Below are 26,830 nucleotides of genomic sequence, written 5' to 3'. Positions count from 1 at the left end.
TTCCATTGGTTGTTTTTTTGGAAGTTAATCTGAAAATGTATTTTCATTCTCTCTATGAGGAATAAATGTAGGGCCACACAGGGTTATTGTATATGTTGCTGTTCCAAAAGGTAACTTCAATGTTCTCTCAAAAACGTTGCACATAAATAATCAATGAGCATACTGTTATCAGAGGTCATATGCCTCATGATTTTAAAAGTTGGTACTTAACAGAAGAAAAAAATGATAGGAAATATTCAAGATCATAGTGTTTTAATGAAAAATAAAATTAAAATTTTGCTTAAAATTACAAAGAAAGGGGTCTTGGATATTGCATAATAGAACATCCATTTTAGTGAGAAGTATGTTGAATAAAGCCACGTTCTTGGTGAAACCCATACCCGTCAGACTGCGTTTAGTATTACAACTGGTAATTAATTATACATTTTTGTTATTTTAGATACTTTTTAAGTGTGTATTTGTACTGTGTGTACCAGCATGTGAGTGTAAAATGTAGGGAAGTTGATATCCACATGCAGCAATAACATTTGGTGGCTTTAAAATTTGTGTAAATACAACTCTCATCTGGTCAACCATCTAACACGCATCCCCACTCCAATATTAACAATAATATACAGTACATGTACATGTAAAAGGCCTTGATAGGTAATGAAATGTAGAGAGGAAAATTTGAAAATCACATATTTTAGACAGTTATTGTTGACAAAGGCATTGAGGTGATCAAAGCCACATCAACTGTACATGTGAGGTCTGATCAGGCTCTGTATTATAACTGGTCCCCAGTCTCTGTCATGGGCACTTGGGGTTCCTCCTCACAACTGTCCTGCTTCCCAACCCAGTGAATGCCATAGCCGTTCTCTCTGGGCGGGAGATGTGGCGAATGCTGGCGCTCCATACTGGAGAAGGTGGTGAACTGGACTCTCTTTCTCTTGCTGGTGGGTGAGTGGAGGGACTCGGTGTGCATAGGTTTGCTCCTGAGGGAGCCCACGCAGCTGAGGGGTGAGTCTGTGACGGAGGCTAGACAACTGGGCCTTCGGGACAGAGAGCAAGCCTTATCAGGCCCAATGTCTATGACGGTGGTTGCCATTTGGGAGTCCTGCTGGACAGGACTGCCTGGAACGCTCATCACCAGCTCAGCGTCTGTGCCGAGCCACACCCAGTCATGCCTGTGCCCTGTGGGCTCCTGGCCATGAGAGGGAGGCTTCTTGTGCCGGAACTTGACAACATATGAGATGCAATTCACCAGAAAAACCAAGATGGCCAGGCAAAAGACACCCAACAGTGCATACATGCCAATCTCCAAGTCTGTGAGCGGCCTGTTGACCAACATTTCTTCTCCACCAGTTTCTACCTCCTCAGTCTCCTGCCCAGATACCTCCACCTTAGTGGGGAAGTTATAGTTCACCAGGTTTCCAGGGGCCTTCATCGTGCTGGTAAAGCTGACACTGCTCATATCCTCCACTATCATATTGTCTGAGCCGTACGCTTTTCTGTCGTCACTTGGGCTGTTCATCATGCTGATATTTACCAAGCTGGTAGGACTACCGGGGTTTCCTGAATTGCTGGTCTTACCCACTCCTCCGAGGCTGCCGCTGGTGATGAAGGTTCGTTCTGTAGATTTGATCGTGGTTGTGATCTTCTGCATGACACTCTCCTCTCTATCTAAGGTTGAGCTGCGAGACGGAGGACCATTGGACGGCTCCCTCTGCTTTCTCTCGCTGCCCACCTCCACCCCATCGTTTCCATAATCACTGCCGTTGTCCTTGTTGCTGAAAGTGTTGCTGTAATTGCTGCCTGGGTGCCGACTGTTCACTTGAAATTTGACCTTGAGGATGCCGTTGCCCACAGCCACTGTACTTTTGCGTTTGGACTTCTGACATGACTCACAGATGGACATCTCTACTCTGACCAGGACTCCCTCGCCCTCACCCTCTGCAACCACAGTGGGAAAAGGGCCCTGCACTGACACCACTCCCGGATCTAGAGATGTCACCGTCACTCTGTAGAAAGCAGGATCATAAATATCAAGAGGAGTCTGGTTGCCATCACTGAACTGCACCCAGGTACTGACCAAGGCTTCCTGAAAGAAGAGAAAACAAGATAAATTGCAATTGTGCTTTTGCTCATCTTTTGGACATTCATATGGATTCAGACTGTTACCTGTTTGGGGGTCTGTAGAAACTCCTGAGTGCTTGTAGTAGCCAGGATGGCCCTATTGCTTCCGGTACTCAGCTGTAGAGTCATGGAGAGGCCTGTAACCAGCTGGACCCCTAAATCTGTGACAGTCACTTTATCATCCACGACTTTGATAGTTGTCTTTGCCAAGATTGCGTCAGACAGTGGAGAAAACACCTGTCACAAACATTATCAGACACAGAAAGTACGTTAGGGGGCCTCAGCCTGTATTTCTTTGTCAGGACAAGTTCAGTTTATGAGTTTAACAGAATTGTGTATGTTGGAGCCAAAATGGGGTTTATTATTTGAGGGAAGCATTGGGTGAATGTAGTTCTTGTATTTGAACACAGGGTGGCACATTCACTTCTAGAGGGCATAAAAGGAAGTGCCAAGTGATGGGAACAGGTGTGTGTGGATGGGACGCACAATAGCTTTTTACCGCGCTCGTGTCAACCTGCTGATGTGTTCTCATGGAATAAATGGACAAATGATACACATCGACCTGGACATTGAATTTGTTTATGGCAGAACACGCGTCCGAACGTGTTCTCCCGTTCACCCACCGAGTGGCTCTAACCCGAAAAATTGGTTAAGGTTTGTGCCTCTGAAGTGTATGTAAAAGAAAACTACCCCATCTAGTCAGGGTCGAGCCACTTCTTACTATGATATTGGTAACGGGCTATTCGGTCCAACGTTAAACCAAGAAGTAGTTCAGTTTATTACCTGGACGGTGGTGGTCCCGAGGTCTCGTCCTGACAGCACCCTTCCTGCCTGCAGCCTAGCCACTCGAGGGTCCTCCACCTTCATGAAATATCGAACAAGTCTTGTGACATCCACCTGCCAATCGGAGCCCAGGAAATATGCCTTAGGATCCCGAGGATCCATCTGCTCTGCCACGAAGTGAGTTAGCACCCGCACCAGGGCGTGCTGAAACTGAAGCATGCAGCCCTTTCCCTTCCTGTCTTCTTCACTGTTCCAGCCAGTTCTAGGACATGGGAACAAAAGCACACGTGCAACTCACACCTGTCACTTGGTAAATGCTTTGACCTGCTCTCGTCCAATCACTCAAGCATGTCTCTTTGCTTGATTAGATTACATTGATATTGCAGTACATTATATAATGGAATCAAATCCCTAAACCCTTGGGAAAGATATCATTTGGATTTGTAAGGACTATAGGACACTTCTGGAAATCCCATCTAGAAACATGATGAACAAGTGGTTTATTTGTGTGTCCCACCTTTTTGAGGTTAGTATGGGTACCCTCCAGCTTTTGATTTGGCTCAGCTCTGTGTCTGACACTTCAATCTGGAGAGGAAGTCGGGGCATCCACACGTTCAGTTCGAGCTGAGCACTCAGGTAGCTATAGGTAAAGTTCACCACCAACTTCACCTTGCCCTTCGTCTCTTTGCCATTCACGAAAACATAGTCGCACCTGTCTGACACCTGGATGGAAAGAGATTTTATATATATATATATATATATATATATATATATATATATATATATATATATATATATATATATATATATTAAAAAAAAGGAACAATCCATCAGAAAAAATGATTATCATCAGTGATGAGTCAGAAGAGTTTGTGTAGTATGTTTGTGTAAACAGTCTACATCAAACTCAGAATGAGATTGTTGTCAATGAAGGAGATATTTAGATAATTAGTCATCTAACCAATGACAAGAAATAATCAAATATTCTCATAAAAGTCACAATTTTAACAAATAGGCCATTCTTACAACAACGAATGGCCTTGCAGCAGTTTTGCACTGCATGTGTTACCATACTAATGTCAGCTAGCTGTAATAAACTGCTGCGATCATCACCGGTCCAAAGCGTTAGGAAGAGGCAGCATTGCAATTTTATGTTAATCAAAATATCATGTGGCGCAGTACTGAACATCAGTCCTTCACAGGCAAATGCAATCATTACGCCGTTATTTCAAAGGTGACCTTGGCAAGTTTGTGCGACTGCTCAAAGATCTCATGGACATTTTGAGACACGAGTCAGGAGGTTTTATTTAGTCCTCTTAGCAGCCACTGCTTTAAACAAATTGGATAATTACTGCAGCATTGCAATTCAGTCACTAGCCCCTGGAAGTTCACAGGGGAGAAAAAAAAATCAGTGACTTTGACAGATCGCTTGAGGAGGAATACAAATAGCAATGATTTGCGTGCTTATCAGGGTGAACCCAACAGTTCGCGAGGAGATGCGCTGTCACAAGGACATCTTGTGACAGCGCATCAGTCATCCTGCACCCATGACCAGAGTTAAAGCTTCAGAATGACCACATCTCTATGTGTCATCCTTGCTGTTAGCTGAGATGCCCTCTTCCCTGCAAATAATCCTTTGCTTGATTTATATCCAAACAGCAGATTTACAGCATTTGCCACTGGAACGGTTGTTATTGAACATTTCTCATGCAAGCATGGAACAACAGTCGAGGACTGATTTAGTTCCAGTGATGTCGTCTAGTCCTCTCAGAGTTGTTGTTGTTGTTTTATTTTTGGTGTGGAGGCAGCCAACCAGTCATCCATGATCGAAGGCATTTTACTCTTCTCTGCTTTTTCAGAGAAGCATATTCCACTGAACTTCCATAAGCTATGTTCAAATATATTCTAAAGCATCAGTTCAAAGGGAATGCCATTTTAAAGTGTCATCTGCCCACTCATCCTTGTCACAATCTCATTTTGCCTCCAAGAATATCCCTTAGTGTTTTTGGTGTCAAAATAGATATTTGTTTAAAATGGGATTTTACTTTCATCATTGGGCACAGTATGAAAGACTGGCAGAAATATATTTAAATAAATACTGAAATGCATGCTTGACTAACCCAGCTGTGACAATAGTTTACTTGTGCAAATAAAACAAGTTAAATAAGTTTTGAGTACACAGAATGAATTTTTAGGGTCAAATTAAGTTCACACATTACACCGAGTTCAGGCTTTATGTCAGTTTTGCCAAATTTCCACGCCAATAAAACGTCCCAATTAATCAACCAAGTAGACATCTATGCTCAATATGTGCCTGCTTAAAATGTTCAAGCGTCAATTCTTCAATCCTGAACTGACAAAGAGCACACTTATATATGCACATTTTAAGTCTCTCCATCATTCATGCACATTTGGAAAAGCTTTCCATCAGGACAGATTAGACTTTGCTTTTGTTTTGTCATATAAGCTAAACAATTTTCGATAAATCCGTCCCCATCTATCACTAACAGATTTGGTACTCTTCAGGCACACCAGAAAAGAAAAGATATGAGTCAAGCTTTTAGACTAAGAAGATTAAAGGAATATTTCTGACTGAAGCTGCTCAGCAAATACATTGAGAGCCATATTGTAGGTGTAGAACTGCAAAGACGTCTATATTGCAGGCGTGAGAAAAATTATTCAGTCCAGCCTTGACATCCTCATGTAGTCATGACACTTGCACTTAATATACGTGCAGGTATTGTCCAAACTGTATTGTGAATCTCCTCATGGAGTCACAATACTCCATTTATTAGCCGAGACATCGGTTGCTTGCTTATCGTGACCAGTAAAAATAAACATTAGCTGGCTGTAGTCCACTGAATGTCTTTATTCTTTGTCTACAATGTCCTTACAGCCTGGGGCCTGACTTTCAATTTCATCAATAATCAAAGTGGGCTTTTCAGCCAAGCTCAGGTTCACAGGATAAACGTAGCAAGTCACTGAATGGGAGCACGCTGGCAGACTGAGGTCATTTGTGGGGAGCGATTTAGCTCAGTGGTTGTTCATTGTCGGGAGATTGATGGCCGATGTTGTCGGAGCCCAGCTAATAGTTTGTTTTACTGTGTGGAAAAGAGACGGACAGCCGGGGTGACTTTGGTACAACTTATTTGTCTGCATCTGTCCTTACCATCAAACATATAACCAACCTAGCCTCGGTGGAGCCTTTTTTTTTAACAGCCCCTCTAAATTTCCCTCCTGCCTCTAAACTTTAGGGTGGGCAGACAAGACACAAATGTCTCACATTCTTCCACTTATGGCTGCTAGTAAAGTTTCTGTTCTCAGTTAACCATTTACCAGTAGTGATTGAAAATGTTTCACTCAATACTGCAGAGAAAGTGATTAAGGTTGATGAGTGTATAAAAAGACTGCAATTTATCTCTGAACCTTATATAATCATTACATAATATATATATAATTGGAATGTGAGAAAACGAAGAAACAAAAAATTATACATCAGAAGGTTATTGTTCCATCTACAATTTTTAGCAGCCGGTATCAAGGAGGAGTAAATCCTACCTTGAGTACATCTTCATCATCAGAGCTACACTCTGTGTAGTCAGAAACATCAGTGACCACTCCATCTTCTTCCACAGCCACTGTCCTCACAGGCATCACTACTTTCTTTCCAGTCAGAACAGCTGTATTCAGGATCTCTGTGTCCTACGAAGTTGCCGGGGAAAACAGCCATCAAGTCAGTACTTATGTCTCAGTCACATTAAATAACAAATACCATGCAATCATTTGGTTTGTTTTCGTTTTACATTTTAGACATTTGGCTAACGATTTGATGCAGTGCAAAAATGTGTTTGGGATAGGACCACGTTAGGGTGCAAGTAGAGGAAGGTAGGAGAGATGGAGGCAATAAAGTGTGCTCAGCGATCCTGATGAGGTGAGAAAGCGAGTCCCCCTCTGGCCAGGTCACCTCATGAAATGGAAAGCTAATTTTGGATTTGTCTGCACAGGTATATCCCTCAGGGCGCTGCCATATCCGCTCAAACATGATCAAGTGGCTAGAGCAATAGACGTGGAATAGAACAAATCTCTACATATCTCCAGTACATCCTGTTCTTTTAATGCTCAATGTGTTCTTAAATAGGGTGGCTGTGGCCGGTAGAGCAGGGTTGTTTTTTCAATCCCCTTGTCCAAGTGTCCTTTTGTCCAGCGACTTGTATGCTAAATGGCTTCAAGTGGGGAAATATTTTGTAAAAATGTAATTGATGTGAATTATTGTTAGTACTGTATAGTGGTAGTAGAGCTCTGTGTCTACGTGTGTTTGTACAAACATGCATCTGCATGCACGCATGGATAATCAAAGCATGAAAATGGAACAGATGGATACGTGTGGTAAATTAGTATGAAAGCAGTGGAGCGGAGCCAGGTCAAGTTCTGTGAATGATCAGTTGAACCTAATTTAAAGAGAAGCTTGGCCACTCATTATGAAAATGAAGCAGATGGATATGTGACTGTCCATTGTAAAACAGTTTTAAATGAAGCTGAAATATATACACATAATTTTGCCATTACAATATGGTTAAAAAATACAGATTAGAAGCCTGTGTCAGGACGGCTTTCTCCATTATATAGAAATATTGAGCAGCAGCATTAGATGGAGTTCACACAGCTGGGCTAAGAGTGATCAGTCAGCGCTAATGTCTCCTCGAGCCAACCATCAAATCTCCTTGTGTTTGGCCCTCTGCCTGAGGTCAGCTTCTAATCCAAAAAGAGAGATGAACCATGTCAAATTCACGAATCAGGATACTGTAGCGTATCCTCATAATGTCAGGCACCAGTATGATGGAAATGCAGCAGACTGAACATACAGTCTGCTGCATTTGATAGAATACAGGCTAGGAAACAGAAAAATGTGGTCTGACTATGTGACAGGTTGTTGTTGTCATTCCTGCAAACAATGGCGTACTAAAAAGTCACCAACTGCAGGTGACATAACTCAATATTGAGATTCAGAGGTGTAAACCCTTGTGTAGTGTTGAGTATTTAGTGGTGAGGATTATGTCATGTATTAATTATAGTGGTAGCATAATGAAGAGGCCCGCGGCACCAAAATAGAAGCTCATGAAGCATCTGTTAGGAGGAGAGGATGACCACATAGGCTATTGCACGCCAGAACAGAGCAAAACTACACAGAAGAGACACATCAGCTCGTTGACAGTCAACAACACAAGGTCACTCTGCTCGAAATAGAACCCACTTACTAAACAATCCAAAGCATATTCAGCTGTTTGTGTATGCAAACCAGACACGAATGGATAAGAGCAAAGTGCATTTTATGATATTTTCATGCACCAACACTCAAAAGGATGGTGTTGGAAACACTGCTGTCGATGTTGGTTTTAACAATGATTAGGTGTGACATGGGCGCTGTCAGTTAACTCACCATTACTAGAGGAGCCAAGCCAACAAAGTCTCTCTGAGTAGTATAGATCCTCATGGCTCCTTCAGTCTTGGCTACATTTTGGGACTCGGATGGTAGTTCCAGCCTCCATATGATCACCTGGCTGTCGAGAGGACTGCTCAGCTCCTCCACCTCAAAATCCATCTGAAGCACCTCCAGCAAACTGCTCTCAAGCCTGAATGGGAAGCAGGATGAGTTACAGATATGCAAACCCAAGCATTCATGCCATACTACCTTTGTTGTTTTCCTAAAGTTGATATGGAAATGACGATCATCAAAACGACACATTGTAAATTAGATGTCACTGCAACTCTCCATTGTCGTATTATGTTATCATCATTTGGTGGAACAAGTGCCCCATTTGTGTTTTGACTGTGAATGATCTCATTTTCTTGGTAATGCAAATTAGCACCAGAAAGAGAGTTTTTTTGCATCACAGCCAGCCACTGATAATTGATAGGATTATTTCACCACTGGGGTTTGCAATTTTCTCAGTACACGTTCAATTCCTATTGAGATACATGTCTGAGATAAAGGAAAGGTTCAGTGATTATGCAGTGTATCCTGTGGCTTCTTGCTCTCAGTGCAGACAAATCTGCGTGAATCTAAGAGAAAACAGATAACTGAATGGACACAGTATCAGCCTGGATGAAGAGCCAGGAGGAAACTTTAGCAATCCTCAATCACTTTAAGCCCGAACCAGAGGTATAGAAACATGATGTGATGACATTGCTGCTAAGAAGGCACCAGTAACACTTTATCTACTGTATGGTGCAAATAACGTACACATTTCATATTTAGGAAACTGTTGAGACTAAATTCTTAGAAATATCCAGCTCAAAATTCAGGCGATGGATGTGATCCCAGTAGTTCCGACAAGACCCAATCCTCTTTGTTTAGTGGAGGGCTTTGCATCTGCAGGCATTTTCACAAGCTAAATCAAAAAAGAATAGAGCGGAATTTCTCTTTTCACGTGAACTAAATAAAAAGTGGTCCGAGGACAGCGGCATCCTGCATACACAACAAAGTATAAGCCTTTGAAACTTATAATAGCCTCTCAGTGATGCCACAGAGAACAGAGTGTCCTAGCTATGGATTCAATTTTCTCCTGTGGCCAAAGTTAGTATCCTGGGTTTTATTTCTTGGCACTGTATTGAACTATAGAAAAGATATATTGGTGGACAAAAACCCAATAAGCATGCACATACCCTCGTAGACATTATCAGACCCACTGCATCTGTGTGTACATGTTATAAATATCTGCCAGGGCTGTGCAGACAGTTATGTTTACAGCGTGAAAACGACCTCTAAAGGGTTGCATACCAGTCGCCTTTCTGTATTAAAGCAACAACAATTGAGGAAACTGCAAATCACATTTCATTAATCCTCCATTAAGTTGCAAAGTCAACAACAGCGTACAAAAAAGCCCCTCTCTGCATCCATCCAGTACTCCATTATATGTTCTGTTATTAAGGGCAAGACAGAGACTTAGTGTAATTGAATAATCTTAGCATATTGCTCCTAGACCTCAGATTGAAAGATAATAATGGGATTCAAGCATCAAAACAAGATATGCTTGCGTCGCATAAGTATGCATGTATATTCTATTAAGTATGCATTAACACAGATATCTATAGGATGGGGGAAGCTGTCATGCTACTTTACGCCCTCAGTCACTTGTGAACCTTCCGGGGGGATGATGCTTCACCAACTTGTTTATGGCGACCACTCTGTCTGTGAAAAGTACCGCTTTAATATTAAGAACCAAACCAAGCTGCTGTGACAGAGGATAACAAAGCTTTAATATACAAATACAGCAAATACTTTTAGTGTTCACTAAAGCCAAGACAAAAAGTCATATAAATCCCCAAAGTGATGTAACAGGGCACACCCTGCAGGGGTTCTGTTAGCTTCATGACATTTTAGAGAGGATTAGCCAAAATGACTGAGTGAAAGAATATGTTAACCCATAAAGAGGTTGTGATAAACAATGTCATAATCCACGCCAAATGGGGAAAGTAATGTAATGAGGTCAAAGCAATAATAACAAGCACATACCGTATAAGGTCAGTGTTCTGCTTCGGTTTAAAGGAAGTTTCTATTGTTGTACGACCTCCAACCAGTCTGTGTCGGACAAAGTTACGAGTTTAGATCAAAAATATGTTCATCCCTGTGATGGGATGAATTTTGTCTTTTTGATTATATTGAAGCAAATAAATGTTATTGTCCACTTTTATTAGTAGTTTTGTAATCCTGTGAAAGTTGGCTGCAGACACTTGCTCTTCACAAGCTATGCCAAACATTTAAACACAGATTAGTGCTTTAATTTTACAAGCATTTTTTTCTAGCTGCTCTAGAGGCACAAACTCTTACTGTTTGAATTAAATCTCAGTAGATCTGTTTTTAGGAGCACTGACAAACATGAGTGACAATACAATAATTAAAAGCAAGTGCACAACAGCAACATGAATAGTATTCTTTTGAACATATGTTGCATTGAATACGGCTGAATGGTCAGCAGAACAGCAGAATTGAACAAGCTGGTGGTATGGCAATGTCCACAATTTACATCCAGTCTGAAATATCTATTCATATCCAGTCATGGTGCCCAGAGGAGGAATCCTTATGGCTTTAGTGTTCTCGTTACTTTTCCTGTACTGGTTTTGAGTGAAATGTCTTCACAACGATTGGATGGATGGCCACAAAATTTAGTTCAGATATTTGTGTCTCCTTTAGGATAAATCAAAATCACATTTCTGATTTACTTTACTTTTCATTTAACATCATCATTAGGTCAACATTTTATTTTGCCCAACACTTGCAAAACGTAAGACATTGACATCCTCAGCTCAGACCTCCTTCGCGTTTCAAAAAGTTATGTTAATTGATAAATGTTAGCACGCTAATAGTATACTGACATATCATTTCCACCATGCTCTGAAGAGATTGGTGCATCATCCTTGTTATGTCGACTAATTATGACGGAGGAGGTTCATACTTAATGACAAGAAGTCAGTTTATTAACTTCTTTGACCCAAACATAGATGAGGACAGGAAGACTGAGGCAGTTCAGTAATGTATTACAACAACAAAAAGACTCAGGCAGCAAGTCCAAAGCAATAAGGTAGGCGGGTCACCGGTAGGTTACAGATAGACAGGTGCTGGCAGGCAGGTAGACCGGTAGTTCACATATAGACAGGTATAGGTAGGTAAGTAGGTAATAATAATACCTTTATTCATATAGCACCTTTTAAAAACAAAGTTTACAAAATGCTCCACAGATAAGCAAAGCATAGACACAACTTAAATACCGGTAAACTAAAAGGAAGATAAAGGCAATGAATACAACAAAACCCAACAAATAATCAAAAAGAACAGTATATAAACAAATATATAACATATACAAACACACCCAGGGAACAAAATAACTGCATGATATATCATAAAAGGACATAAAAGGGTAGGTAGGTAGGTTACAGACAGACAGATATGTCGGTAAACGGATAACAGGTATAAAAAAAATATATAATCCATAAAGCGATGATGATCTGTCAAAGGAGCAATGGAAGTGGACCTGTATAGTCAGTGAGTGACTGATTGGACAATTAGTTGCAGGTGACAAGGGAGGGTGGAGGGCAACACTTATATCTCTTAAATTAACTCTGCTCACCTTAATATGCAATAAATTGCACTCAACTCAAAATGAAAGGGCATCTGAGATGCTTGTTGGGAAAAGGATGTAGCCCTGTTTCATAAGGTTATAGTGAAGTACTTCTGAGAAGCCCAATGATCAATGCATCAGAACAGCCTGCAAATGTCTTGTAAATAGTTTTAGTGCTATGTTTGCAAATGGCTCACAACGGTATTGCTACAACAACCTTACGTGCTTGCTTACTGTTTACTGTGAATACATGGATGTGTACAGTTGGTGAATGTTTAGAGATTATTAAAGTTTTCAGATTACAGATGAGAAGTGTGCAATAAAAGGGGAACAAGCCATGTCTGTTTACAAGGGGCAGCTTTACAGGAGCACCTGCAGCCAACCTTTGCTTAGAGAGTATAAGAGATGTCCTCCGAGGACACAGCGCAGTGTGCTTCTGCAGTAAGCCGCTGTAAGGCTTGCAGGGTGCAGATGGTTTGTTTTTTACTCCACAGGCGCAGAGACAAATACTGATATTCTTTGCAGGACATACTTTACTACTTTATTGGGCACTTTCAACAGCTAGACAAAGCAACAGTACTCGAAAAAAATCTTTTGAAGTGTTATTTGTTCATTCAAACCTGAGCAATAGAATAGCATACTGTATACTGGCACACAGAGTGATGTGAAGAGAACAGACTTGCCTTTTCCCAGGTATGGGAGTTTTCTTCTGACAAATAACAGCGATGGCTCCATCTGCACCCATATCCAGAGTGATGTCCCACAGTAAGGAGTTACTGGGTGTTGCTGTTCGAAAGGTCACACCGTTCTTTACTGTCGCTCTGTGGAAAGTCAAAAACGAAAAGGTCAAGAATGTGGTAAATGTGAAATAACCTATACTAACAACAAATGGAATTTGGGGCTATTTTTCTAAAGTGTAGGTGAACATGAACAAATAAACTATTTGGACACTTTTTTTTAATTTATATTTTTTTCAGACCTTTTGGAATTTGCTTGTGACAATTTTGTATAATACATTTTGTAGTTTCCTCACACGGATTATATTGTTTTTGGATTTCTACATGTTCAGGTTATCCTGATATATTTGATATTACACAAAAGTGATGAAACTGAATATACATAAGACTTAGAGGAGAAATCAATCACATAAAAACATTGATTTACTACCAATCCTTCAACCACCCTCTTCCCTACATGCATTTGAAATGGCATAGAAAACATTGTTATTTTTGTTCAATGTGTGCTCATTTTTAAAACTACTAATGGAGCATTTCTTTTGTTGGACTCCAATTTAAATAATTTAACTGATAAGCATTATGCAACTGAACAAGTACATCTTCCATGTGGGTTTACCCAGCATAAGCAGTTTGCAGTGGGTCAAATGTTAATGAGATATTCTTTAACAAGAACCCAATTGAATGTACTTAAGCCAGGGGAAGCACACATGTAAAGATACAGTCCTCTACCTCTGTAATACTGAGTCAAAATGGTGAACTATTCTCACTTAGAATTGCTTCTCTATGAAACTCAACGCTCTTATAAGATTCCATGATTACTCAAAAACAGCTCAGACAAGTTGTCTCAAATATTTCGGAACAAAAACCTTTGTAATTCTTTGGTTTTCATCTGCATGCAAAGCTGTCTGGTTTATCTCTGAATTTTTGAAATAAAAACAAAGTTTTGAGCGCATTATGAGTCTCTGAGGAGGTGTAATCTGATGGGAGCAACAGCAATCTGAGCACTTCTGCTGCTTTGGGCTGAGGGTTTTGACTTTGAAAAGAAGAGGCGACATTGCTCCTTCAACACAATGAAACGACTCAGTCTACCAACATGCATAAACTCCTAATTGAAATCTATAAGATGAGCTCTTAATGAAATTGTGGTAGTTTTTATATGCACAAGTGTTTGTGCCTGTATGTGTGAACCCTTGTTTGTGCCAGCATCTGTACATCCAGCATGTAATTTAGAAGGAAGATCTCAAGTGGCCACTGATCTCAGCATGGAAGTCACTGCCGTAGAGCCACAATGTCTGACACGACCCGCTGCCCTAAAGGAGTGCAAGAGAGAAAGGCCTCCCTCTTTTGACTTTGTCTCTTTGACAGAAAGAATAGCTTATCTTGTGGCATTTGCGAAGCCGCTTAAAGTTAAAACGGACAAAGAGCTCACAGGTCAAAGTCCACAATTTTAAACGGATGACCGAGAATTGTCTTTTTAAACAGTGGTTTTAATCTTGTGCAATTGCGACCCCGGTGACAGCTGGTTTCGATCCCAGCTGCACACAGCAGCAGTTAATTTATCTGATTAACTCAGGTTCACCTGAGAGCAGTAGGCTAGAAGGTGGATTCCTCTGGCTCTAGGAAATAAAGTAATAAAGTCCTGCAGTTCTTCTGGTCATTATTGCCCACAGCTGGAGGCCTCAGTCCATCCGGGCGCTTCAGCCGATGGCAAAACGTAACCCCGGAGTTTTAAATGTGTCCGTCCACGGGAGCGCTCCCAAACTCCTCCTTTTTCGGAGCTCTAAAACTCTGGTGTAGTGTGGACGCTCAGTGCAACATAGAAAAATATATGCATTGTTAAATGGAAACGTAGTAGAGTGGACTTGGCCTAAGAGTCAGTAGACACGTAATAGCCATATTATTACCATAAAGTAGACAGTTGTGTTGAAAACTCTCACTCTGCCAACAGAGGTTGTTGCAGCAGACGTGAAACACACTGAACTTACAAAATGAAAATTCCAACTCTGGCTTTGAGCATTTCTCATCAAAGAAAAAGGAGCCAAATACTCCCGGGGCTGCATGGTCTCTGTGTTAGTATAGTGAATGAAACTAGCTCCTCTGTGTACTGTGTATTAGAGTGAATGACAGGAGCGAACAGAAAGGGGTGGCCAGTCCATTGTTATCAGTCTGAGGGTTCCCAGGAGGCAGCAGGGCCAACAACACAGGGGCTAAATGAGCAAAGAGGAATACATGCAGTGTTGATTTAAAAGGGCTTTACGACTGTCTAGTTAGAAAAGATTAAAGATGAGGTGATAACAAGAAGATGGTTGCACACTGTTATACTTGCAAATTGGAGATTGAAAGCAGTAACAAAATGACACCTGTTATTTTTTTCTTCTGTTCACATTGAGAGCCACTGGTCTCCAGTCATGCTGGCATGAACATCAGCTTTAGACATAATATCAACATCAGCATGTTAACATTCTCAAAATGACAATGCTGACTGGAATAATGTAATCTGGTATAAACCATCCTAGTTTACCATGTATGTATGTTAACATGATCGATTTAGCACTTTACATAAAGTACAGCTGAGGCTGCTAGGAATGTCATTGGTTTTGCATAAACTAAAAATATTCGCATTATTATTGGGTTATCGTTGGATTATTTTTATTTGGTTATTACAGATCGTCCTGAGGGCACATGTACATTAAATTCTATGACATCAAATCCAATCAGTTGTTTTATCCCATCCCACACATGTGAGCTTCATGGTGGCATACTAGCATACTAGCCTATAAAGCATTACACATTACACAGTTCTCAAAGCATTGCAGTATGTTTTTCTTTACCTAGTTCTGCCTTCACCAACTTGCTTTCCCCCTTTCTTTACAGAATTACACCACTAATGCTGAATGTAGAGAATAGTAAGTGCAATGTAATCTGGGCATTATCAATGAGGTAAGCAGGATGGCATACACAGTGTATCAATGAGAAAACATGGCTGTTCATCAAATAATGACTGCTGAAGAACATATTCTGCTGGTATGAGACACCTCTTTGTATTGAGCTGTGTGGAGCAGAGTTTAACTAATAAAAAGTGGCAGTAACAAGAAGATTTATCGCAAGCTCCTTTTTTTTTCCTCAGGCAAAAAAAATAAATAAAATCCCCTGTGATTGGAAGAGGCGTTTTTTCTTCTAAGTGGTTGGTAGAGGGGACCAGTGTCCATGGCTTTGGCTAGCAGGCCTTGAGGAGGCAGCAGGCAGTGGGAGGCACCAGGGCAGAGTAGATGGATAGCTTTGGAGACCAAGGCTGACAGTGTGTGAGAAAAGCAGCTCTCAGGTGCTGTACCAGCCATCCATCTCACTTCTGACCGGGCAAGGCATGAGTGGCACTATTCTTTCACCTTTTACATAGTCTTCATTCACTCACACTCACATGCTTGCATGTAAAAATGCAACTGCATACATACAAACTGGTCACAGAGCCATGGCTAACAAAAGGAAAGTAAGTAAGCATTGACACAATCGGAAAAAAGTTACATAATAGAGACAGCAATCAAAGATTTACTATATATAGATTGTATTCTCTGTGTGAGCCGTACAGCCTGGCCCATTAAGCTTCATCACCCGCTATTGAGGTGATACAGTACATAGGGTTTGTAATTGCTTCACAGCTATGATTTGTGTCAACATCTTTGGCTTAGTGACTGCATCACTGTGGGGCTGCGGGACTACCGGTAAAGCAGATGCAATCTTTAATTATGCAGACAAATGTACACCGTTTAGCCAGTCTGATGACCAGCCACCGGCAACGTGCTTATCCGACTTATGGAGCAGTTTAGGGAGTTGGGGAGACGTTCATGCCAACATGCCTGCCAGATGGAGGGCACCACAGCACTAAAAATGGATGTGAAAGTCCTATTTGTCACACAGATGAACGATTAGGCTCCTGAGTTGAAGAGCTCACTGACCTGGTGTCCTGTTGACACAATTTCTGTTTTATTTATTGCCACACTGCTGTCTTCAAATAACTGCTCAGAATAAAACCAAAAGAAAAAAATGTAAGCACATATTTCTTGCCAGTCAACTTCCTGAGCAAACACTCAAGGGATCACTTAATTACCAAACGCATGGGTGTGTGATTATAATACTTTATCAATGACCTTTATCAAGCTCTCAGAGAGAATGACAGGAACGGACAGGTGTGGCTTTTCTATTTCTCAATCGACCTCAAATTTGTATGTCCCTCGACTCGAGCTATTGACATCAATAACAGGTTTATCATGCTGACGAGAGAATATTAAGCAAAGCTTAATGGGACATTCAGACAGTGATAAAGAACGCAGACAGCTGTTGAGGACCGGATGCACAGGGCTTGTTAATGTGCTGATACGCCTGGAAAGGGTATCGAATATAAGCGTTCAACAGTGAGTGTAGTTTTCCATGTTAATTGGATGCAGAAAATATATAATATTTCAGAGTTTAGTCACTAACACATTATACAAAGACACAGCCCATCACACAAGTTTAATTACTGCAAAGCATCCTCACAAGATTGCCATCGAGAGGAGAGGAGACGTTATCTTTCTGCTATCTGCTTTTTGTTCAGAAACATGTGTGACTGAGTAAATGAATTAAAGCAGCTATGATTAAAAGTGGCAGAATGAAGAGCAGAGATCAGAATGGTTTTTTTGGGCTTCTCTGCTCGAGAGAGAACACAAGAGAACCAGCTAAATAATTTAAATACATTGTCTAACCCTGTAAAATACATTCAGAGGTCTGTAGTTCCCAATTCTCAGATTCTCTTGGAAATGCAGACAACTCATAAAACGCAGGATGAAACACCTTCAGCATTATGTTTCTTTGTTTTACTGTATTTCGGTACACAAGGAAAAAACGGAATGATCTGAGAAAAATGTTGAGAGACTACTGCGGACTCAACTCTGAAACCTTTAAGCACAAGTCCATCCGTCCATCCGTGCACAGCTGTTGCCTCAATCAATATTTACCTATTCCAGCATTCACAATTGATCTGACAAAGTGACCGTCTAAGTGAATAAATACAAGACCTGGTGAAAAGGGAATTAATAATCCATGACTGTCCCCTAACCGGCGCACCTCCACTGGAGCATGTATTTGCAAGTCAAGACGGAAGTAACTCACAAATTATTTCTTTTCCAGGAAGTATTGATTGTGTAACGCAGCGTTTTTTCAATCTACAAGGAAAGGCTGTAGCTATTGTCCAGGAACTAACAGACTTTCAGACAAGCATGCCTTCAAGGACTTTCCGGTAAAACCAGTTCTTAAGTCAGAAGACTAAACTGGACATCATCCAGCAAATGGCAAACAGCAACAGAGATTATCAATCATTACATTATGTGAAACCACATAAGATGGAAGGATTTATGACATACTTTATTGATGATCTATATCTACACACAAACCAAATGAATAACCGAGACAACGTATTTCAAAGACCCTGACAGTCCATTATTCATTGGCTTAGATTAAAGCGGATAGTGTCTAGAATAATAATTTTAAAAAATGGTCTGTAATCAAGTTAGCGTAAATCTCTACTTGTCTGCTCTGACAGCTAACCTCGACAAATCTAGCTATGCTGCAACAGGGTTCTGTTTGAACTCCATCTGGATCATGATAATAAAAGGTATTAGGCCGTGGATGATCATGAAAACCAACAAAGAAACTGTGAGAGCGAAATGGAGGCATATAATTCACATACAGTTTTGAGGTGCCAATCTCCCATGTTGCATCATTTCACATTGAAAGAGAAGTAATGAACTGACATAATGAGAAAAAGCCATGAGTCTTATTTTCTTTTTCACGGGGTCAAAAGTCAATCATTCATTCTCAGGATATATACTGTATGAGTACATTTCTTTAAAATCTTTATGCAATTATCTTATATTACCAAAAAGGTAACAGAGCCCTCCAGAGGAATAACTATTACATTGAGACGGGACTCCAACTTTTCTCTTCTCCACTCATACAGGAATATTTTGCTTTGCAAAGTAAGAACAGAGCCTTAAAATAAATTGAGATATACCGGTAATCCCCAGGATCTTCATAATTTAATAGCAGTGCGTTGAATTACCAGAGATCCCAGGCATACCCTTTAAAGCAGAGCAATAATGAGTCACAAGCTTACATGTGATTTCATTTTATCCATGTCAACCTTCCCTTGAAGCAGCACTTGATGTCATAGGGCTGTGCTCACTGAAACTAAAATAATCTCCAGTTCTCTGAAAGACGGTTAACCTCTTATCGTATGCCATAATCCATGCTAAATCTCATTTCTTCCAATATTCCTCATTTTTGATGGCATAGGATTTGCGCAAGTACTATATAAGAGTAATAATACTATCAGTGAACAATTCCCTGCATTGAATTCTTATGAACCAATTAATTTGGACTACATTGAAATGGCAGAGCCCCCTCAAGTGATAGCAGTATTTCACCTCAGTGTATTGCTATGGATCTTTACACTGTAGCCAGTCAAACTGTGAGGCAAAATAAGACTTACCTGAGAGTAAAATTTGTCAGTTGAGCAGAGCTGGCCATGAGTATGTAGAAGGTGGCGATATCAGTCTTCTTCAGCGGTTTGGAGGACGTCCGTATGACAATGGCATTGCCAAGCTTGAGTCGAGAAAGTGTTGCCATTCCTTTAGGCACTTGCAGAAGACGTACACTGCCAATCCTCTGCATGGGCGTGACAGGAACAAACTCTGCTGCCTGCTGTTGTGAGCCACCCCAACGACTTCCATCAACAGAACTACACTCCCCATTGACTTTGGGTTGTGCCTGGTAGTACAGCTCCACAGGGTTCCCAGTAGCCGGATCTCGCCTCTCCCTGCTGGTGCCCTCTGACCCCGTAGCAAACCAACCAAGTGCAGGAGCCAGCTCAGCCATGCAGGTCCCTCTGTCGCCTCCCATGGCACAGGAACCCCTCACCTCCTGGGTTTGCCAGAAAGCGTACACTGTCACACATGGTAGCTCATCCACAGTTCCTTCTCCCCGGCCCCAGTCCCTCCCCGCAACATAGAAGAGCACCCGGACTTTGGGCTTGGATGAGAAAACCCGAGGCGTCAGCACAAAGGCCTGAATTTTCCAGTTAAAGGTAAAGACCTCTGGAGTGTTGAAAAGCTGAACAGACTGGACCAGATCTAGAGGCACAAGCTTCTCTGTGGACATAGTGCTGTAGCTGGCGTTGACAGCTGGCTGCCGGCTGGCTCTTAAGATAACAAAGGGCTGCGTGTGACTCTGCATGCTGGAGTTCCTCATGAAGTCCTGGCCAGCCTCCTTTAGGAAGAGGTAGTCAGCATCTCGCACCTCGTAGTTGACCGGCAAGAAGACAGGGAAAGGCACTGGGCTCTTACTGTCAGTAAGCTCTTTACTGCTCAAATCTGTAAAATAAATTAGGAAAGGGTAGACTGGTTAAACGCCATGGGAATACAGTGTATCTCATAATACCATATTTCTAAGCAGCTCATTTTACTTGAAGCAAAAACATTACTTAGGAATTGTGAGTTCTGTATTTGAGGCTAAAGTACTGTGGAAAAATACCGGGAACACTTGAGCACAAAAAGTCAGCCGAGGCCAACTGATCTACTGAGTGATCCATCACTGTATTACACTAAAAGGCCTCTGAGATTAACCTTAAAATCCATGTAACAGAGCACATAGGTGAAATAATGTAAATTACAAGAAGGGAAGCGTAAGAGAGTTTTATTTTCTGATGCTTGGACAGAGCAGTTGAACTCTGAGACTTTGCTGAACAGAAAGAATTGACGTGAGGAGGCCTCCTCGGGAATATCAATCTTTCTTTGGAACCTCCACTTCGTTTGAGAAACCTCTTGAGTTAGAAAATACAGCAATACTCTGCCCTCAAAATATCAAAAATAATATAAAAAGTTACATTGGTGAAACTTCTTTAATCTTGTGCCACAATTTTAATCTTAATTTCTTCCTTGAACTTCTAATGTGCACCACAGTTGACACGTTATTAAATACAGAATGAGGAGGCAGAATTAGGAAAGTAAAAAAACATATAATAAAGTATGCCTTAATGAGCAGGGTGCAGGTTTATGTTGTCTTTTAGACTTACTATTTATCAAACTATTCATTACATTTGCAACGGGCAGCTGAAATAATATAGTATGGGTATATAAGTTTTGATTAGAAAAAATACAAGACCCCCCTTTTAGACGAAAGAAGATTAACAATACCCCTAATAATGTTTGTACAGTCCCTAAATAACAATACACAGATAATGAATCATGTCACAGGATCATAATACTAAAAGTCATAAATTCAGTCCGATGGAATTTATTTTTCAAAACCTGTTTACTCATATGGAAATGCAGTGTCAAGTGATTCAAGCTTAAAATTGACTTAGAAAATATTGCCTGTCCCCTTACATTGCCCCAGTTTCACCTCTCTCATGGATAATCAGCTTGGGGAGGAAAGGTGGATCTGATAAATTTGGCACAAGGTTGAATTCAGTCATCCAAAACTGGGATTAAAATGTTTTTTCCAGATTGTCAGCATGCTGTGAATACCCAGCAGATCCTCTTGTTTTTTGTTCTTGCTCTTTGTTGTATTTTACAAGAAGTACATTAGAGATTCTAATACAACTATTCGGCCAACTAAAGCAGAGACACATCTGAAAATGTATCAGTGTATCATTCAGGAAAATGTGATGTTTGCATCGGTTGCTTTGTGTTAAACAGTAAACCAGGACAATGATCACACGGATTACTGGCTGCCTGTTAAATACTGATCACAAGTGCATAGAATTATCTTTTTTCATGAGTGAGTAAAAACAAACCAACAGCATAAATATTTGTCTGATCTGGTTTAAAAGCTTAATGGTAAGTGTTTGTCACAGTGGACATGAGCAGAGGTTACCCGGCCATCATGTGTCCTCATTAAACGTCCATTTTGATAGAATTATGAAGATTATAGCTGCTGACCTGAGACTGCACTTTTTTATCTGGTGGCTAATTGCCCTACTTTGTGAATTAAGGACAAAAACACTGGTGTTTACTTTACAGATTATAACGAAATGGATGGAGCTGCATTAGCATGGTGGAAAACAGCTTCAGTAGCATCAAAGACAAAAACAAATCATCATCCCACTGGTATAGCAAAGCCAACATTGTCTGACAAAAGGGATAATGTCTCAATCTATAGACTTGCATCAGTTGCATTTGTGAACTTATGACAAAAGTAGCCAGATAAAGAGTTAACTGCGCCTCAAGTATTTATTTTTGATTATCTGACAATGACCGTTTGAAGTGTCAAAATCAGTCCTCGTGTCCCTCATGGTTGCTGGCATCTAGTTTGTCCATCATGGCCTCTTCTGCTTTTCATCCTCACTCATCCACCCTGGCAAAGAGCCTGTCATGATGGTCCGACAGTTCACACATAAACAACTATACTGTATCTATAAAAATCCCGTCACCCAACAGCCATCGTCGGAAGATAACAGCATCGTTCTCTCTTCCAGATACAGACAAGAAGCGTGACAGTCATGTTTGCTAATGGGCGACATACATGAGGTAGGAGCTGGAACTGGGAACGTGGCTGTCCTGGCTTGGCAAACCAGTGGCTACAGCGACAGATGTGCTATTTAATACCCGAGCTGGCAGCAGCTCCGGTTGGAGTGAATATGAACTGGCTCACTGTCTCCTGGAGGGAGGATGCACCGCCAATGTGCCAACAAACTACTTCACATGCAAGCTCATCCTTTTACAGTTGAGTTTGATGGGTCATCTGTGCTCTCCTTGTTATTTCGCATGCTGTTCCTGTCTGAAAACTAAAAAAGAAACCATCTAAAGCTCAGCCATAGCACACATCAACTTGGTAGCAGACTTCTCAGGCATGCCGCTTTTTAAAATTATTATTCATGACAGACAGGTAAGAGATGCATATTTTTCCTTTGGCTAAATGTGGGGTGTTTAACAAGTAACCAATGTAAGTAAAACTGTACTTGGTTCTCTTATCATGACGACAAATCTGCCCATAACTGATAAACATGAGAGCAAATCCGCTGTACCAGCTGTTCCAGCCTCTCAAATCACTCATTTTGAAGAGCGTGGGCTCCTCTTCCTCCTTGGCTGAGTCAGAAAGCATCAGTGTTGCCATGCAGATGCTACAACCGCCTCTAAAAGCCACCTCTCCAAGACTGCTCGTTTACAATGGCTTTTGTTGTATTATTTTTTTGTTTCTTCAGTATGTTGATTAAGTGCTTTACAGGAGGGAGGGCAGAATATTCCCTTTATCCTGAGGTTCAAGTCATATGGTGGTCTTCCAAATATTTGTCCATCCATCTCTGTGTCCAAAGGAAAATTATCTAGGAAATTTGATGTTGGAGTTGTTCTTTTGAAACTAACCCTTCTGTTCCATCGAGTGATTGCAGAGATTCAACTTCAAGCACGAATTGTCTTTTAAAATGGATGAGACTTCATGAGTACAATATTCCTCATTTGTTCAGTTTTTTAAGCATGGCCACCGGAAGCAACTACAGTGCAATGAGGGCTTTACTGCCATGCATTAGAATGGATACGGAAAAGTATCCTTTACTTTGAAAAGACTTGTGCTGTAGCATAGATTTGTTCTGTGGTGAATGGGGATTAGGAATTCCAAAATAATGTTTCTTATCACCAATTTTAATTAAAAAAAGAGCTACATTTTGCCCTGCAGGTTGTCTGAAGGCTGTATATTAAAATATGTTCATAGTCAGCTAACTTCAGTGTGACTGTCTTTGAGCCTTATTTCTCCAATCGTAATCAATCTTTGTACTATTTTATATAACGCTGAGGAATCACTGTGAATTCTAATGTGCAGTAATGACTTTTACCATATGTGCAAAACAGCTTGCAGAAGTGAATCGACTCCCAATAGCGTTTCAGAGGACAACAATGAGTGCCTGCATTTTAATCAGTAAATTAAAGATTAAAAGAGGTTGTTTGTTTTGTGTCTCAAAGTTTAAACTGTCATTCTGTCTGTTAGAGTTGTTTGATCAAATTGTTAGGTATATTTTATGGGTTACATATCTAGCAATACACTGACAATGACTACTTTAAAATGAGAAAATATTGGCAACACCTAATGCTAAAACCACTAATTAAGCACCTGTAGGTGACAACCTCCTCTGTTTTACAACTTATGTTGGGTGTTAGGTTTTGACTGGCTGACCTTTCCTATACATCTACTTTTAATAAACCCGCAAAAAGTATCAATAGAATCTGACAGCTTACTGATAGATAAATTATTATATTTTAGCATTGTTGTTAGTTATCAAAGGTCATCTAGAAAGTGAGAAAAGCTATGATCCATGGGCTAAAAAGGTCTGAAAGCCGGCTATTGTGTAAGAAACATCAGCATATACATAAGCATAAGGCACCGAATGTAATCACGATCAATATTAAATGAAAAGCCACAAAGATACAGTATTTTTTACCTTGTGCTCTGAAATGTCAGGGTTGTGACAATAAGCATAAATCGTCGAAATATAGTGTTCAAAACTGTTCAGTCTCACTTTATGTATGTTCAGCGGGCAAGACTCTCTTGCTGATTTCCTGTTGTGCCATTTATTTCCTGTAAGGAAAGTGAATTATGGGCTGACAACTGTGAAACAAAAGTGTGACAACAACACTTATTATCAGTCAGATCTTATGGTTAAACTACTTTTTACATTTTCTTCTGACATGAAGTGCTTTTCTATAAAACATACACAATGATGCTCTGATCCTCAGCATGTAATGCCCCAAGGGCCTAAGAAAGGGTGGAGAGGACAGGCGGACAGACGGAGAGAGGGGAGGCTTAAGCTGTTTGCAGTGATTGGTAGGGATTGCTATGTCCAATGAGACTCTTAAAGCTGCTTTATACAAAATCTTATTTATCAAAATGTATTTATTTTTCATTCACAATTTTGTAATATAAACCCATCAAGTATTTTACACTGATTTCATCTTAAATGTTAAATATCCCACTCACTGCTGTCTCACCCCTTTGCCACAATACATAAATGCTCTTTTTGGCTCACTGTGGAATAAGATGTAAGTTTGTGGTACAAATTGGAGCATTTATATATTATTTACTCATCTAGAAAAGGCTGTTTTACTGTTGGCATGACAACCTATTTAGTGACATTTTCACGGATTGACAGTTCAGTCTAATAGCTAATTGTTTTTCAGATGATATTAGTAAATGCATGCACACTATGCTGAACCAGTGGCAGTCGCATTAAGCTTCATTTTGGCAGCAGACGCTGGTCTTGTACTTATCTCTGTGGACAGTATATTCCAACACGCAAACAATTACTTCCAGGTCACTTACCTTGTGCGATAACTGCTGTAATAGTTGCAAAGAATATCTGTAAAATCCTCCTGCTCTGGTAGTTAAAGCTCATGTTGGCACTCTGAGTGGCTCGCTGTTCCAGACAACTTCCCAGTATCCGTGGTCTGGTCTCGTTTCAGCAGAGCATGAAGCGGATCGTTTCATCCATTCCTGCAGTTCGCTCAATTAACATAATCACAACTGTGAGAGCACAAATTGCAGTGAAGTCCGTGCTGCAGGTGACAGCGCATCGAGATCCGTTCATCGGCAGGTCCCCGATTGTGCGTAAAAGTTGTGCGTAACGATCCTGGAGATGTCTCTGCTGAAGACTTCGTGCTCGGTCAGGAGATAGGTCTTGAGCTGCGACCGTGTGACGGAGAATGTTTCGTTCGGTTTAATATTATCCCTCGAAACAAGACAACTAAAAAAGTCCTCCAGATTGAGTCGGTCTCCCAGTCTACGGTGTCAAACGGCAGTTAGCAGATCACTGACTGTCTTGTGCGCAATCCTCAGGGCACTAAACTCATCATCTGTCACTGTTCATCCGCTCAGAAAGCCACGTCCAGTGCGCAGTTGGTAGGATTAACCCTGCGTTGGTTTTCCTGCCATGTCAGTAGAAATCATCCAACGTGACATATTTACCGTCTACTGATTGTTGATCACATAATCTGTTAATGTAGGACTTCACTGTATGTTCACCCAGAGTGGACAAACAGGGAAACCAATGGTCTACTACGGCCATTAAGGAGGGCACGCGTTCAGGTATACAGCAGAAAATGTACATTAATTATATGGTGAAGTTGTGAGAACATATAATCGAATGGAGGACAAAACAAATGTGAATATCCTTACAAGTATTGTATAAATAGGAGGCCATTGCTCACTGAAATAGATACATTCTATCAACGATTTGGGAGGCTGGGGGCGACTTCAGTGCCACAACTGCATGTACTACACAGATGACAGGTTCAAGTCATCCGAGGCAACTCAGGCTAATTTGGACATCGCACTTACCTCAGTGTTACTATTCATTCCAAATTTAGAGATTTGTAAAAAATAATCCTCTTATTACTTTATAAATACAACCAAAGATAAACACACCTGTTTTTCATTGCCAAGAATAATACACCTGGTTCAATTCCAGTTATATTTAGATTATAATTGTCTGTGAGTTGTTAAGAGCATCAGGTGGATTTTTAGTGCCCTCTGATGGTTAAGAGGAGTTCCAATGTCAGTAAAGCAAAGGTGAGTGACTGAGTGTTGCTTGCAGCCCAGTTGCATCAGAAATTATTAAGTTTTCAACTGGTGTTGGCTCATTTTGTTAACAGAGAAACTAATAGATATCCAATTTATATTCATGCATGCATCCACATAATATTGTTATGTCCAAGTGCTGCGTGAATGAGAAGCTAACGCTTGCATGTTTAAGATTAGTGAGCAGATGTTAGGAGAATGAAATACAGCCATTCATCATTAGAACAAAGGTATTGATAAGAACAACTTAATGGTTAAACCTAATGTACATACTGACTTTTTTCACTCCAACAAGTTACTTGTTTGCACACTAGTGGTAATCGTAATGGGGATTTATTGCCGAATGAAAAGGATCAACCAACATATCAACAGAGTGTGGGACCAAACTTCACAGTATCTGGAAGTTGCCACAAGCCACTGCTGTGAGCTTATTTGAGCTCCTCCCTAGCACTGCAGCACTGTGATAAGTAGCAGCAGCAGCAG

The 26,830-nt window shown here is 40.7% G+C and overlaps 1 protein-coding gene across 1 annotated transcript; it reads right to left on the bottom strand.

Annotated features, from left to right (window-relative positions):
• Positions 1-32: 32 nt before the first annotated feature.
• On the bottom strand, positions 33-25,258 carry LOC137805279 (transmembrane protein 132D). Its single transcript, XM_068605109.1, is given in 10 exon segments — positions 33-2,080; positions 2,161-2,352; positions 2,899-3,160; positions 3,416-3,621; positions 6,457-6,600; positions 8,336-8,528; positions 12,698-12,835; positions 19,275-20,154; positions 25,094-25,222; positions 25,225-25,258. Coding segments are annotated over 10 exon segments (3,492 nt in total). The 3' UTR covers positions 33-766.
• Positions 25,259-26,830: the final 1,572 nt, after the last annotated feature.

The sequence above is a fragment of the Clinocottus analis genome, unplaced genomic scaffold, assembly GCF_023055335.1.
Source record: "Clinocottus analis isolate CAN_PGR_092001 unplaced genomic scaffold, fCliAna1.0.p SCAF_7, whole genome shotgun sequence".
Taxonomy (NCBI): domain Eukaryota; kingdom Metazoa; phylum Chordata; class Actinopteri; order Perciformes; family Cottidae; genus Clinocottus; species Clinocottus analis.
Note: the sequence above shows the minus strand (reverse complement) of the source record. Positions and strands in the feature narration are given on the sequence as shown.